Here is a 14,037-nt window from a genome sequence, read left to right as displayed (position 1 = left end):
AAAGAGGACTGGGCATGTCTTCAAAAGTCTTCAGGTTTTAGAGACAAATCAAAAGTTGACAGTACTCATGCCTGCTTTTTGCCGGCTTCTTCCTCAGTTAAAATATGTGGCATTGTTTGATGTATTATTTGAAACAATATTACGACAAAAAGAGACTTTCTTTTAGAACGGTAATATTATCAACACCAGTCTGGTATCGACTGGAAGTTTATGATACGTGAGTTTATGGTAATTAGTTCATGAGAGCTGGAAACTAATTATCGCAATCCTGCCTGGATGACCAATGTCAATCAGGCTGCTCCTGTCTAATTGTCGGATACGAATCCACCTTTAATGTATATTCTTGTCTTCCAGGGGATGGCGATGGACGTGTCACTCAGGATGATGTTGTGGATGCTGTTGGCGTTGTCAGTCACCTCGGCTGTGGATGTATATGGTACGGTGAATAGAATAAACCAAATTGAAGCTACTCAATAGTGCTAATGTACGACAGACTTTTGAGAAATGTGAATGAATATTTCAGTTACTTCACGTCAGTTTAATGAGGCCTATCACTCTGGTGGGACGGGTTTAGTTTGTTTGTTGTCTGGACCAGACAATCCGGTGATTAATATCATGAGCATCGATCCACGCAATTGGGATTGATGACATGCATCAACCAAGTCAGCGAGCCGTTTGTCACCTTTTACGACAAGCATAGTCACCTTTTACGGCAAGCATGGGTTGCTGAAGACCTATTCTACCCCGGAATTTTCACGGGTCGGGACGGGTTTAGTAACGACTGACCACAAGGGTCATTATAAACCCGAATCTGTGATTCGGGTGAGTGAATAAGTTGATTTTTACGCCGCTTTTAACATTATTTCAGTTATATCACGGCGTGTCAGCTTAATGTTGGAGGAAATCCCGAAGTGAGGCAGGTCTCATACGTTTACCACTTTTGGTGAAATCCACGACCACGTATGGTGCTGACAAAACTAGAAACTTATTCGAGGCGAACCGGGATTCAAACCCACTACAGGCTGATAAGAATCATAGCTCCGCATAGCGAATTGTGATGATGAAACTATCTAGGCCACCTTGCCCTTGTTCCGGAATATGGATCCATTGTTCACGACACTATCTAAACAACATGCTAAAACTGCATCCATATTCAGGAACCGCTTCTTTTAGTCCAGATGTTTGCCTTATACATTGTGTTATTAATCAATAACATTTGTTTATTTTTACAGATGTGTGTTTACCCTTGCCCGATAAAATAACTGAGATATTTGTCGATGTCCAGGAGAGTACATCCGTTGGTAGGTACCATGATGATAATTAAACTTTCACTCACAACAATACCATGTGCCCGCGTACGAAGGGATATACTGCTGTTTAATACACAAGCGTAGGGAAGCGTATAATATCTTATCATGTCCATGTTATATCAAAAACCGCCTCCGTGGTCTAATGGTAGGGCGTCCGCCCGGAGAGCGGAAGGTCCGGAGTTCGATCCCCGGCCGCGTCGTACCAAAAGACGTTAAAAGATGGTACTTGTTGTTACCCTGTCTGGCGCTCGGCATTAAGGGGCTAAAACAAGGACTGGTCGGCTCGGAGTCAGTATACTGTGTCTGAGTGGGGTATTCATGTTAAACTGCGGCATGGTATCTCAGTGAGCTAGCACTATAAATTCGGCATTAGTCCGGACTAGAACACCCAGCCACACACACGTACATGCACGTCGCTCTATAAGTGCAATAATCTTGGACGCGACGTTGAACCCCATTTCGTCTCACCTATGTTATCCATGGATCGATAGCGTTCATCCCCAATTGCATTCTCAGCTCCTTGGCGAGTAAATAAAGGCAACAAAAAACATTTCCACAATCATAAGAAATCTGTGCCTAAAGCAGAATCCATTGTACGATTCCGACTATATGACGAGCGTGTGTTTAACAAACTATAATGGCCCTGCAAAATTTGGCACTTTAACAAATAACTTAATGTTAAACAACTTTCAAAATACTTTTTGATTGATAGACCTGCACAGAATTTGCTTGAAGCTTTCCAATATACTATATTTGTAACTTCCTACTTTTTTCAGGTTCTGTGGTAAAGAAAATGCAATACAACGGCACCCACGATGAAATAAGGGTCACAGCAGATTCTAACACGTATTTTGATTACAATGATACAAGCCAGGAGATTATTCTGATCAAGAAGTTGGACGCTGACAGAGGGAGTGAAAGGGAGGAGTTCTCCATGAGTTGTCAGCTGGCGACCTCCCCGGTACCTACGGTAAGAACCACCAACAGGACTTTGACCAGTGCCCTCTGTTGGGTGAGTGAGTTGGTTTTAACGCCGCTTTTAACAGTATTCCAGTTATATCGCGGCGTGTCAGCTTAATGTTGGAGGAAAGCACGAAGTGATGCAGGTCTCAGACGTTTTCCACTTCGGTGAAACCCACGAGCACGGGTATGGTGCTGACAAACCTAAGAACATAATCTGGGCGAACCTGGACTCGAACCCACAATCATAGGTTTTTGGCGTGCCCAAGGGACGTAACTCTGCAGAGCGAATCGCGTCGCCTTAGACGACTGGGCCACCCGTGCCCACGTGTTGGGTGAAGTAAAAGGATCCTTTTCTACCTCCATTTTCTCGGAAACGTCCTTTATTTAAGTTTTCTCGTTTAACGTTTTAGTGAATTGCAGAGTTTGCCTGTTCTTTGATGTGTTAGTACTGACTCATGGTTCTTAACCGATTAGGGGCGGTCGGGTCGCCTAGTGGTTAAAGCGTTCACTCGTCACGCCGAAGACCCTGGTTCGATTCCCAGCATGAGTACAATGTGTGAAGCCCATTTCTGCTGTTCCCCGCCGTGATATTGCTGGCATATTGCTACAAGCGGCTTAAAACCATACTCACTCACTCACTTAACCGATTAAGATAGTTTACAACTGCTTTAGAAAGGGTGTGGGGTTTTCAGAGTTTCCACCATAAATTGTGAACAAAGGTGTAAATTCTAAACGTTAAGGCCAGAGAATAACCTGACTCGATTATCTGCCGATTCCATAGGGCGTAAAGCGTATTATCTTAATCAACCATCATGTACCAGCTTAATCAACATTTAACAATCGTGTTATCGTGTCTCATTATTTGTTTGTCTGTTTGTTGTTTAACGCCGCACTCAACAATAACCAACATATATAACGGCTATGTAAATAATCGAGTCTGGACCAGACAATCCAGTAATTGATATCATGAGCATCGATCCACGCATTTGCGATACGATAACATGCATCAACCCAGTCAGCGAACCTGACCACCTGACCCCGTTAGTCGCCTTTTATGACAAGCATGGGTTGCTGAAGACCTATTGTAACCCGGATCTTCACTGGTATCGCTTCTCATTAGGCTTTTCACAAGATGCTCAACTTCTTTAAGGGCAGAAGAGCTGTGTTTCTGAAGTGAAACATGTCATGGTTTATGCATAACTTATAATGGGATAAATCTGTTAATAATCGTGAGAGAGCACACTTGGCCAAGTCGTCTAAGGCGCCGCAATTCGCTGTGAAGAGTTGCGTCCCTTGGGCACGCCAGAAACCGATGATCGTGGTTTCGAATCCCGGGTCGTCCCGGTGATGTTTCTAGGTTTGTCAGCACCATACCCGTGCTCGTGTGTTTCACCAAAGTGGTAAACGTGAAAGACCTGCATCACTTCGGGCTTTCCTCCCACATTAAACTGACACCCTGTGATATAAAAGGAACACTGTTAAAAGCGGCGTTAAACCCACTGACTCAGTAATCATCGAGATGCTATGACAATGTAAACGTACCACATTGTAAGTACTGTATCCTATTCCAGGTTGCTATCACGGTGCATATGCTGATCAAAGATGTCAACGACCACCCACCAGTGTTTGATGAGGACAATTATTACATAAACGTCAGCGAGGTATGTTATTGGCAAGACAATGTAAACAGTGTTAAGTCCCACAGAGAATCCTTGTGACAAAACAGATTTCTGTTTGAAAGTTACCGATTTATAACTAGTGTAGTTAATGTCATATACTGAGAAATATTTTTGCAAAAATGGAGCCAAGTTATGTTTTGACATGGTTGTGCAGATATTATTTCTGGATTGCAATTACAAGTAAATTCTAAAAATGTGTTTACATTATACGTTTCTTTAAGGCCTCCAACACTAATACCTGGAGGATTCCACGGCTTGTCAAGCGTCTTGCAATATTAAAGCCTATTAAAGACAAACTATGTTTATATGAAACGTTCGACCAATACTTAGCAGTGTTCTTGGCCGAATGCAAACCCTTTGTCTTTTATATCAATATTTTGGGGGGCGTTTCGCAAGCAATATGGCTTGTGTTTATCATCTTAAGGTGTTGTATAATGAATAGGTCATGGCACAGGTTCTCAACACTTCATACATGTTCAATGACAACATGTTAGGGAAGAGAATTTATGGAGGTCAGCTTCTTTATTATAAGAAACACAACGTTGTGTTCCTCATAATAAAGAAGTTGATACTGATAAATTATCTTCCAAACACAACGTTGTGTTCCTCATGATAAAGAAGTTGATACTGATAAATTATCTTCCAAACACAACGTTGTGTTCCTCATGATAAAGAAGTTGATACCGATAAATGATCTTCCAAACACAACGTTGTGTTCCTCATGATAAAGAAGTTGATACCCATACATTATCTTCCAAACACAACGTTGTGTTCCTCATGATAAAGAAGTTGATACTGATAAATTATCTTCCAAACACAACGTTGTGTTCCTCATGATAAAGAAGTTGATACTGATAAATTATCTTCCAAACACAACGTTGTGTTCCTCATAATAAAGAAGTTGATACTGATAAATTATCTTCCAAACACAACGTTGTGTTCCTCATGATAAAGAAGTTGATACTGATAAATTATCTTCCAAACACAACGTTGTGTTCCTCATGATAAAGAAGTTGATACCCATACATTATCTTCCAAACACAACGTTGTGTTCCTCATGATAAAGAAGTTGATACCCATAAATTATCTTCCAAACACAACGTTGTGTTCCTCATGATAAAGAAGTTGATACCCATAAATTATCTTCCAAACACAACGTTGTGTTCCTCATAATAAAGAAGTTGATATCCATAAATTATCTTCCTTATGTGTATCACTTCTAAATGCCTTTCAAAGACTTAACATTTAGTTCTGTGGTGAGATGATTACAACTGATGTGCAGATAACGCCAAATGGAAGCGTGATTCCAACGCCAGTTGCTGCAACAGACAGGGATGCAGATAAAAATTCCAATGGGCGTATCTACTACAGCATCCCTGAGATGTACTCGGTCAGTATATAACACACACGTGTCTACTCCAACACTGGAAAGCCCTCATATTTCAGCCAAACATTCACTGTGTTTCTATAATGTAAAACGTCAACGTCAAATATTATATTATCAGATTTCATTGGGCGTAAAAGCAAAATCGTTATCAAATTGACGTGAATGGATTTCTGAAAATCAGTGATGACGCAAGATAAAGAAAGATAAAGAAACCCTCATTTTATAACATGACATTGTATAAAAGTTTCCAGATTATCTCCTCCGGCGAATATGGTGGTTAAAACGTTAGCCTATTATAATGAGTGAGTGAGTAAGTTTTGCTTAACGCCGCATCAGCAATCTTGCAGCTATTCGCGGCGAGCCTGTTATAACCAAAGACCATGGTTCGATTACTCCGAAAGGTACAATGTGTTTTCATGGTTTTCAAACGCCCGCTATTGGTTGTATGATTCTAAAGTTGGCTTTCTCAATACGTTGTTCTTGTTTTCTTTGCAGTCATACTTCGAGATTAAAAACCCACTTAGCACTTCTCTTACGCTCATCAGCCCGCTGGATTATGAAACAAACCCCAACATGACGATACAAGTCACGGCAATGGTGAGTTAAACATCATTCAATTGAACCAAGGCACGACTCGTTCCACCTCTGTGAGATTTTGTCCTTATCAGTGTTATGGAATGAGGAGGGTCTAAGAACACACGAAGACCCTATTTTGACGATTGCAATAAATAATAATAGCCCCTTTGTATGCTATTCGTTTAAAGATAAAAGCATACATAATTATAATTATAATTTGTGTTTTGTGACAGGACCAGCCCACTGGTGGAGCAACCCAGATGACGGCAACAACGACGCTACACATCAACGTTGTCGACATGGATGATCTTCCTCCTGCTTTCGACGAACCTTCGTATACAGGAATCGTACCAGAACTCTCACCAAAGGTACAAAGCGTAATCTGATATATGTGTAAATTTACTGTCAAATACCTTCATGGTCATGTGTGTAATTACTTGCACACGGTATATGGGTGAAGGTGCTTCCGGAAGGAAGTGCTGCACACTATTTTTGCATTTATTTATTTGTCATTTACTTCCCGAGTGCAGGTTTTTAATGCGTTATGACATGAGGATATACGAATCTGACTACCCTGGAGGTATTGACGCATGACATTACGTGTAGGTCAATCAGTATGTCAGTACCGTTAACATTTTGAAGTATGGGTTCCTGGTCTCAAATTTGGATTCACTGAAGATACGTAATATATATTTTTTCTTCGTGAAAACATCTTCTTCTTTTGTCTTCATGTCTAGATAGAGTGGATGCGAAATTCACTAAGCTTGTTGTTTAACGCCGCACACAGCAATACTCCAGCTATATGACGGCAGTTTCTAAATAATTGAGTCTTGACCAGACAACCCAGTGATTAACATCATGAGCATCGATCAACGCAACTGCGATACGATGACATGCTTTCAATGAAGTCATCGAACCTGACCTTCCGATTCGTGTAGTCGCCTTTACGACATCCATATGATGCTGGGGGTCTGTCGTCTTACTCGTAATCCTCTAGGGTGTCTTTATAAAGCAATTTTCGTTTGACTTTCTCAAGATGTCGTCTTAAGAAGATCATCTATGTGTTTAGTTTACAAAGAGTCCATGAGCTGTCACACCTGTTTGAGGTGGTGTGGTCTAGAGGTTAAAGGAATGGCGCCACGCCGAGGACCTGGGTTCCATTCCCCACAGGGACACCTTATGTGAAGTTCATGTCTTGTCTCGACCTCCTTCATATGGCTGGAATATTGCGATAAGCCACTTAAACTCAAACCACTCACTCACACACTGTTTAAGCTGCCGTGTAGTATCTCCTGTAATCTTCTGTTCAAGGGGAGAGTAGTGAATGTTACAAAGGCCATCTCAGCACGTGACCAAGATGTTACAATCAACGCCCCTCTGCGGTATTCTATCAAGAAAGGTGAGATATTATACTACTACTACTACTACTACTGCTTCTACTTCTACTACTACTACTACTACTACTACTACTACTACTACTACTTCTACTACTCCCACTTCTACTACTATTACTCCCACTACTACTACTTCTACTACTACTACTACTGCTACTACTACTACTCCCACTACTACTACTACTACTCCCACTACTACTACTACTACTGCTGCTGCCGCTTCTACTACTACCATTACTATTACTGCTGTTGCTGCTGCTACTACTTCTACTACGACTACTGCTACTACTTCTACTGCTCCCACTACTACTACTACTATTGCTACTGCTACTACTACCATTACTATTACTGTTGTTGCTACTACTACTATTACTACTACTGCTGTTTCTACTACTACTACTACCACTACCGCTACTACTTCTACTACACAACTACTACTACTACTTCTGCTGCTGCTACTACCACTACTATTACTACCAATGCTGTTGCTACTAAGGAAAGTACACTTCAACAACTATTGTGCAACCGATATACGTATAACCAAAACAGCTGTCGCAATATAGTTTTTCGAACATTATATCTGCTCAAACACAAGTTATAATCCATTATAGATATACTTACATGTATTCACATCAATGTTTTAGCATGTCTAGGTGTTATCTTAATGTTGGCAGAAACCGTATTCAAACCCAACATCTAGGCTGGGTATTTTAACATAATCCCTTACATTTCAGCAACCAACGACTACTTCCAGATAGACCCTGACACAGCTGTAGTGTCCGTCAACAACCCACCCCCTGCCCAGGAGTTCTCCATCATGATCGAGGTGGGTCATTACCATCCGTACACACTGGCTACAGCCTCAGTCGGTTAAAGGGGCGCTCGGGTAGCCTAGTGGTTAAAGTGTTCGCTCTTCACGCCGAAGGTCCAGGTTCGACTTCTCACATGGTCACAATGTGGGAGGCTGAGGCTCATTTCTTGTGTACCATCCCTGTGATAGTGCTGGAATAATGCCCAAACGGCATAACATCATACTCACTCACACACCCACGTCTCAGTCGGTAAAAACTTAATTTAGAATTATTTTGATACGACTTTATCAAACTATACATATCATGTTTGTCAGTAAATCTGAGTTTGTAAGATTAAAAAGAAAAAAACTTAAAATTACCGTTGGATCCATACAAACAGGGGGAACTGGGGCCCCAGTCGTCTAGAGCGCCGCGATTCGCTCTGCAGAGTTGCGTCCCTTGGGCACGCCAGAAACCTATGATTGTGGGTTCGAATCCCGGTTTCTAGGTTTGTCAGCGCCATTACCGTGCACGTGGGTTTCACCGAAGTGGTAAACGTCTGAGACCTGCATCACTTCGGGCTTTCCTCCCACATTAAGCTGACACGCCGTGATATAACTGGAATACTGTTAAAGACGGCGTTAAACCCAACTTACTCACTCACTCACTCTACTGAAGCACTTTTGCAATTCTTCCCCACCAACCAAAAAATCAATAAATAAATACAAATACAAAACGGAAACCTCATTTGATGACCATATACTGTCACTATGTGTATTTATATACTGGATGTAGCTGAAGCGTTCTGAGCCTAACTATGACCGACCGCGCACACGGAGTTGATTACTAAATATTTTTCAGCAAAATCTCTCCGAGGTCCATGTACTTCTGTCAACGAGGGGCGGTCGGGTAGCCTGGTGGTTAAAGCGTTCGCTCGTCACGCCGAAGACCCGGGTTCGATTCCCGACATGGGTACAATGTGTGAAGCCTATTTCTGGTGTCCCCCGCCGTGATATTGCTTGAATATTGCTACAAGCGGCGTAAAACCATACTCACTCACTCTGTCAACGATGCTGGAGTGCCTGAATCCCAGCGATGTAGGCGGCTTGGTCCTGGTGGTGTAAACAGTACATAACCTATAGCGAAATATCCACTCGAATCCGTGCTTATGATGCAAGTTTTAATAACAGCAGAAACGATGCATATGTTACACAGACGAAACCTATTTGTTTCTTTCAGGCAACACAAATTGACAACTTGTTCAGGACAGACACGACCTTCCTGAAAATAGTGGTATCCGCCATCAACAGCAAACCTCCCACCTTCCAACAGCCGGCCTACACAGCAAGCGTCCCCGAGAGCCTGCCGCTGGGTTCCACCATTGTAACCGTCACTGCCACAGACACGGACTTTGTACGTAATCTCCAGATCCAGCGACTATTGACGCTTTTTATTTTTTTAAAGCCTGTTTAGGGCTTATTAGTAAAACTCGCTCACTCGTCCACTCACTCGTCCACTCACTCACTCGTCCACTCACTCACTCATTCACTCGTTCACTCACTCACTCACTCACTCACTCGTCCACTCACTCACTCACTCGTCCACTCACTCACTCACTCACTCACTCGTCCACTCACTCACTCATCCACTCGTCCACTCACTCACTCACTCGTCCACTCACTCACTCGTCCACTCACTCACACGTCCACTCACTCACTCGCTCACTCGTCCACTTACCCGTCCACTCACTTACTCGCTCACTCGTCCACTCACTCGCTCACTCATCCACTCACTCACTCGTCCACTCAGTCACTCACTCACTCACTCACTCACACACTCGTCCTCTCACTCACACACTCACTCACACACTCATTCGTCAATTGACTCACTCACTCACTCGTCCACTCACTCACTCACTCACTCATTGCTATAATGCGTTGTTATTTTCTTGTCCTTCAGGGATCGAGACTGCGGTACCTATTTGCAAAAGAAGAAGATGTTTTCACGATCAATGTTGACAGGTGAGGAGAAATAAAATATCTACAAACATCACTTTTAATATTAAACCGAAATAATTCCATTTTCGACACTCAGTAATAGATATTGTGTTTACAAGCACGTCCAGGCATATTATGTTATACAGTTAACAACGGTTATAACAAACTCAAGGGGACCACTAATTATAGTTCGTTATAACCCTAGTTCGTTATATGCATATATACAGCAAATGGCTCGGATGAAAAAAACCAGTTCGTTATATCCGTCAGATCGTTATAAGCGTGTTCGTTATAAATAAAGTCCACTGTATAATAATATTTCAATCTCATCCTACCCATTCGCTTCTTGGTGAAGTGAGGCGAATTGACCAGGCTTAGGAGGCACCACATATTGAATAACATGATGAGTTTCAGTGTAGGGCAGGATCAGATCCAAATCACATATTAATCATTGGGGGCGGCAATTACAGTAGGATTCACTGTACTGTCTTTTCGCAGTAGGGATATGCTGCTTGTATAACTTCTTGGAGAGGCATTTAGAAGTTGGAACACTAAGTAAGGATCATAAATGGATGAACAACTTCTTTATTACAATTAGGAGCGACGTTTCGGTGTTGATTCTAACACTGTTATCAAGCACCTCGATGTTGGTTCTAACAACGTTATCAAGCACCTGGGTGTAGGTTCTAACAACGTTATCAAGCACTCCGGTGTATGTTCTAACAACTTTATCAAGCACCTGGGTGTAGGTTCTAACAACGTTATCAAGCACCCCGGTGTATGTTCTAACAACGTTATCAAGCACTTCGGTGTATGTCCTAACAACGTTATCAAGCACTTTGATGTAGGTTCTAACACCGTTATCAAGCACTTCGGTGTTGGTTCTAACAACGTTATCAAGCACCTGGGTGTAGGTTCTAACAACGTTATCAAGCACTCCGGTGTATGTTCTAACAACGTTATCAAGCACCTGGGGGTAGGTTCTAACAACGTTATCAAGCACCCCGGTGTATGTTCTAACAACGTTATCAAGCACTTCGGTGTATGTCCTAACAACGTTATCAAGCACTTTGATGTAGGTTCTAACACCGGTATCAAGCACTTCGGTGTAGGTTCTAACAACGTTATCAAGCACGTGAGTGTAGGTTCTAACAGCGTTATCAAGCACTTCGGTGTTGGTTCTAACAACGTTATCAAGCACTTCGGTGTAGGTTCTAACGCCGTTATCAAGCATTTCGGTGTAGGTTCTAACAACGTTATTAAGCACTTCGGTGTAGGTTCTAACACCGTTATCAAACACTTCGGTGTAGGTTCCAACAACGTTATCAAGCACTTCGGTGTAGGTTCCAACAACGTTATCAAGCACTTCGGTGTAGGTTCCAACAACGTTATCAAGCACTTCGGTGTTGGTTCTAACAACGTTATCAAGCACTTCGGTGTAGGTTATAACAACGTTATCAAGCACTTCGGTGTAGGTTCCAACAACGTTATCAAGCACTTGCATGATAAGGATCGTTGAACCTACACCGGAACGTCGCTCCTAATTGTAATGAAGAGGTTGTTCATCCATTATCTTGTCCCAGCTGCCTGTATATGTGTACATCCGAACGTGCCAATGCTTGCAGCTCTGCCGGGACCATCACTATGGACTGGGTGATCCTACTTATCTAACAATGTTATCAAGCACAGATCCTACTTAAATTACTGTCCCCAGTGATGGTTTATTTTAAGTCTACCAGGACAAGCTTAACTTTTAAATCTTTAATAGCTCAACGTTACACTGTGTTACTCGATCAGGCTTGTCACCATCATTCTACACCCCAGGACAGAGTCGCACTCAAGAATGCTCTGTCGAGAACAATCAACAAAACATATTGATTAACAAGGGATCAGTGTCATTGGGTGATATATGGAGAGACATCTTTCTTGCATCATTGATGTTTGTTGTTGCAGTGGCGTCATCAAACTGAGACAAGCGTTGGACTACGAACGAGAGACTGAATATTCTATCCCCGTAGTTGCCACTGATGGACAGTTTGTAAGTAGCCCGTGTTGTGTAGATACCTATACACCAGCCACGTGCAACTCTGCCACATTTCGCTCAGCCGTGTTAGCTGCTGTCATTGCGCAGCTCCGATTGGTGCACTGCTACATTTCCAAACAACCTTGTTGCATGTCCCTTAATTTTAATTAATCATGTCATGGAAACATACTGTCGGACCAAAGAAAATAAACACTTGAATATTGGATTTGACCAAAAACTTACAAATTTTATCAAAACGGTATCAAAAATACAACTATAATACCCGTATCAAATACATCGCTATCGATTAACCATTTCTAGTTTGTCTCAATTTTATCAACCATCTAACATGGGTGTATGCTTTCTTTTGCCCGGCAGTTTAGTGTTGTTGTTGTTGTTGTTGTTGTTGTTGTTGTTAATTGTTGCTATTACGGCTTCACATGATGTGTACTCCAAAGATGAGATTAACTCTTTATTACTTGAGTCAGTTTCAAAACTACATCAATGAAAGATTTTAATATTATTTCGAATTGACCATACATGTGAGGCAACCAATATATCGTGGTATTTTAGTTGTTGTAATTGTTCCAATGTGGTGCAATGAATGAATCCCAGCTCTCTCGACTAGCCTGTGGAACAATTCATGAAACCAATTTATTATGACTTCCCTGTGGTCTAATGCATGAAACCCTGTCCCTCCCTTTGACTCCCCTCTGGTACAATGCATGAAGCCTATTCCTTATGACTCTCTTCTCGTACAATGCATGAAGCCAATTTCTTATGACTCCCCTGTAATACAATACATGAAATATATTCCTTATGACTCCCTCTTTGTTCAATGCATCGAGCCAATTTCTTGTGACTCCCTTTTAGTACAATGCATGAAACCTATTCCTTATGACTCTCTTCGGGTACAATGCATGAAGCCAATTTCTTGTGACCCCATGTGGTACAATACATGAAACCTATTCCTTATGACTCTCTTCTGGTACAATGCATGAAGCCAATTTCTTGTGACCCCATGTGGTACAATACATGAAACCTATTCCTTATGACTCTCTTCGGGTACAATGCATGAAGCCAATTTCTTGTGACCCCATGTGGTACAATACATGAAATATATTCCTTATGACTCCCTCTTTGTTCAATGCATCGAGCCAATTTTTTGTGACTCCCTTTTAGTACAATACATGAAACCTATTCCTTATGACTCTCTTCGGGTACAATGCATGAAGCCAATTCCTTATGACTCCCTTCTAGTACAATGCATGAAACCTATTTATTGTGACCCCACGTGGTTCAATACATGAAACCTGTTTATTGTGACTCCCCTGTGATACAATATGAAGCCAATTTATTGTGACTCCCCCGTGGTACAATGCATGAGGCCTCTTTTCTTGTGACTCCCCTTAGTAATATGGCTACCAGCGGCGTTCACTCCCACCCACTTTTTTATTTGTCTGTCGTAATGTTCATGCAACTATAGTTTAGCTTGTGTGAGTGTAGATGTTGACTGCCCAGAAATGTATGCGACCCTGTTGTTACAGAACACAACAGCCACTGTGACGGTGTATGTGTCGGACGTTAACGACAACAACCCTGTCTTCACACAGAAGGAGATCACAGTAGACAGGGAAAGAGTCCAAGATGAATTAATAACGAAAGTAGAGGTAAGTCTTTGAAGGCATTTAGTGATACACACGAGGAAGAGAATTTATGGATGCCAACTTCTTTATTATGCTAAATCTTTCATCAGGTGAATGATTATACCTAATTCACCTGATGAAGGAGTAAGCATATACTCCGAAACGTTCTGTTCCTCATAATAAAGATACTGACATCCATAAATTCTCTTCATTAGAGGTATGTTGATTGAAAACAGTGTAAGCGTCGCATCGAGAGTATCACGACCACCAT

At 41.8% G+C, this 14,037-nt stretch overlaps 1 protein-coding gene across 7 annotated transcripts in view; it reads left to right on the top strand.

Moving 5' to 3' along the window:
* The window catches only part of LOC124129789 (protocadherin gamma-A1-like), an 89,428-nt gene that overhangs the window by 60,017 nt on the left and 15,374 nt on the right, over nucleotides 1–14,037 (top strand). For all 7 annotated transcript variants that reach the window (XM_048390526.1, XM_046493192.2, XM_046493216.2 and 4 more), the window contains exons 3-15: nucleotides 355–436; nucleotides 1,233–1,301; nucleotides 2,087–2,280; nucleotides 3,845–3,934; nucleotides 5,235–5,342; nucleotides 5,835–5,936; nucleotides 6,149–6,283; nucleotides 7,227–7,314; nucleotides 8,044–8,135; nucleotides 9,340–9,513; nucleotides 10,060–10,121; nucleotides 12,051–12,135; nucleotides 13,668–13,790. In XM_048390526.1, the coding sequence (XP_048246483.1) occupies nucleotides 355–436; nucleotides 1,233–1,301; nucleotides 2,087–2,280; nucleotides 3,845–3,934; nucleotides 5,235–5,342; nucleotides 5,835–5,936; nucleotides 6,149–6,283; nucleotides 7,227–7,314; nucleotides 8,044–8,135; nucleotides 9,340–9,513; nucleotides 10,060–10,121; nucleotides 12,051–12,135; nucleotides 13,668–13,790 (1,404 nt within the window). The remainder of the gene's footprint in view (nucleotides 1–354; nucleotides 437–1,232; nucleotides 1,302–2,086; nucleotides 2,281–3,844; nucleotides 3,935–5,234; nucleotides 5,343–5,834; nucleotides 5,937–6,148; nucleotides 6,284–7,226; nucleotides 7,315–8,043; nucleotides 8,136–9,339; nucleotides 9,514–10,059; nucleotides 10,122–12,050; nucleotides 12,136–13,667; nucleotides 13,791–14,037) is intronic.

Source organism: Haliotis rufescens, unplaced genomic scaffold, assembly GCF_023055435.1.
Source record: "Haliotis rufescens isolate VD_foot unplaced genomic scaffold, xgHalRufe1.0.p SCAF_9, whole genome shotgun sequence".
NCBI lineage: Eukaryota > Metazoa > Mollusca > Gastropoda > Lepetellida > Haliotidae > Haliotis > Haliotis rufescens.
Note: the sequence above shows the minus strand (reverse complement) of the source record. Positions and strands in the feature narration are given on the sequence as shown.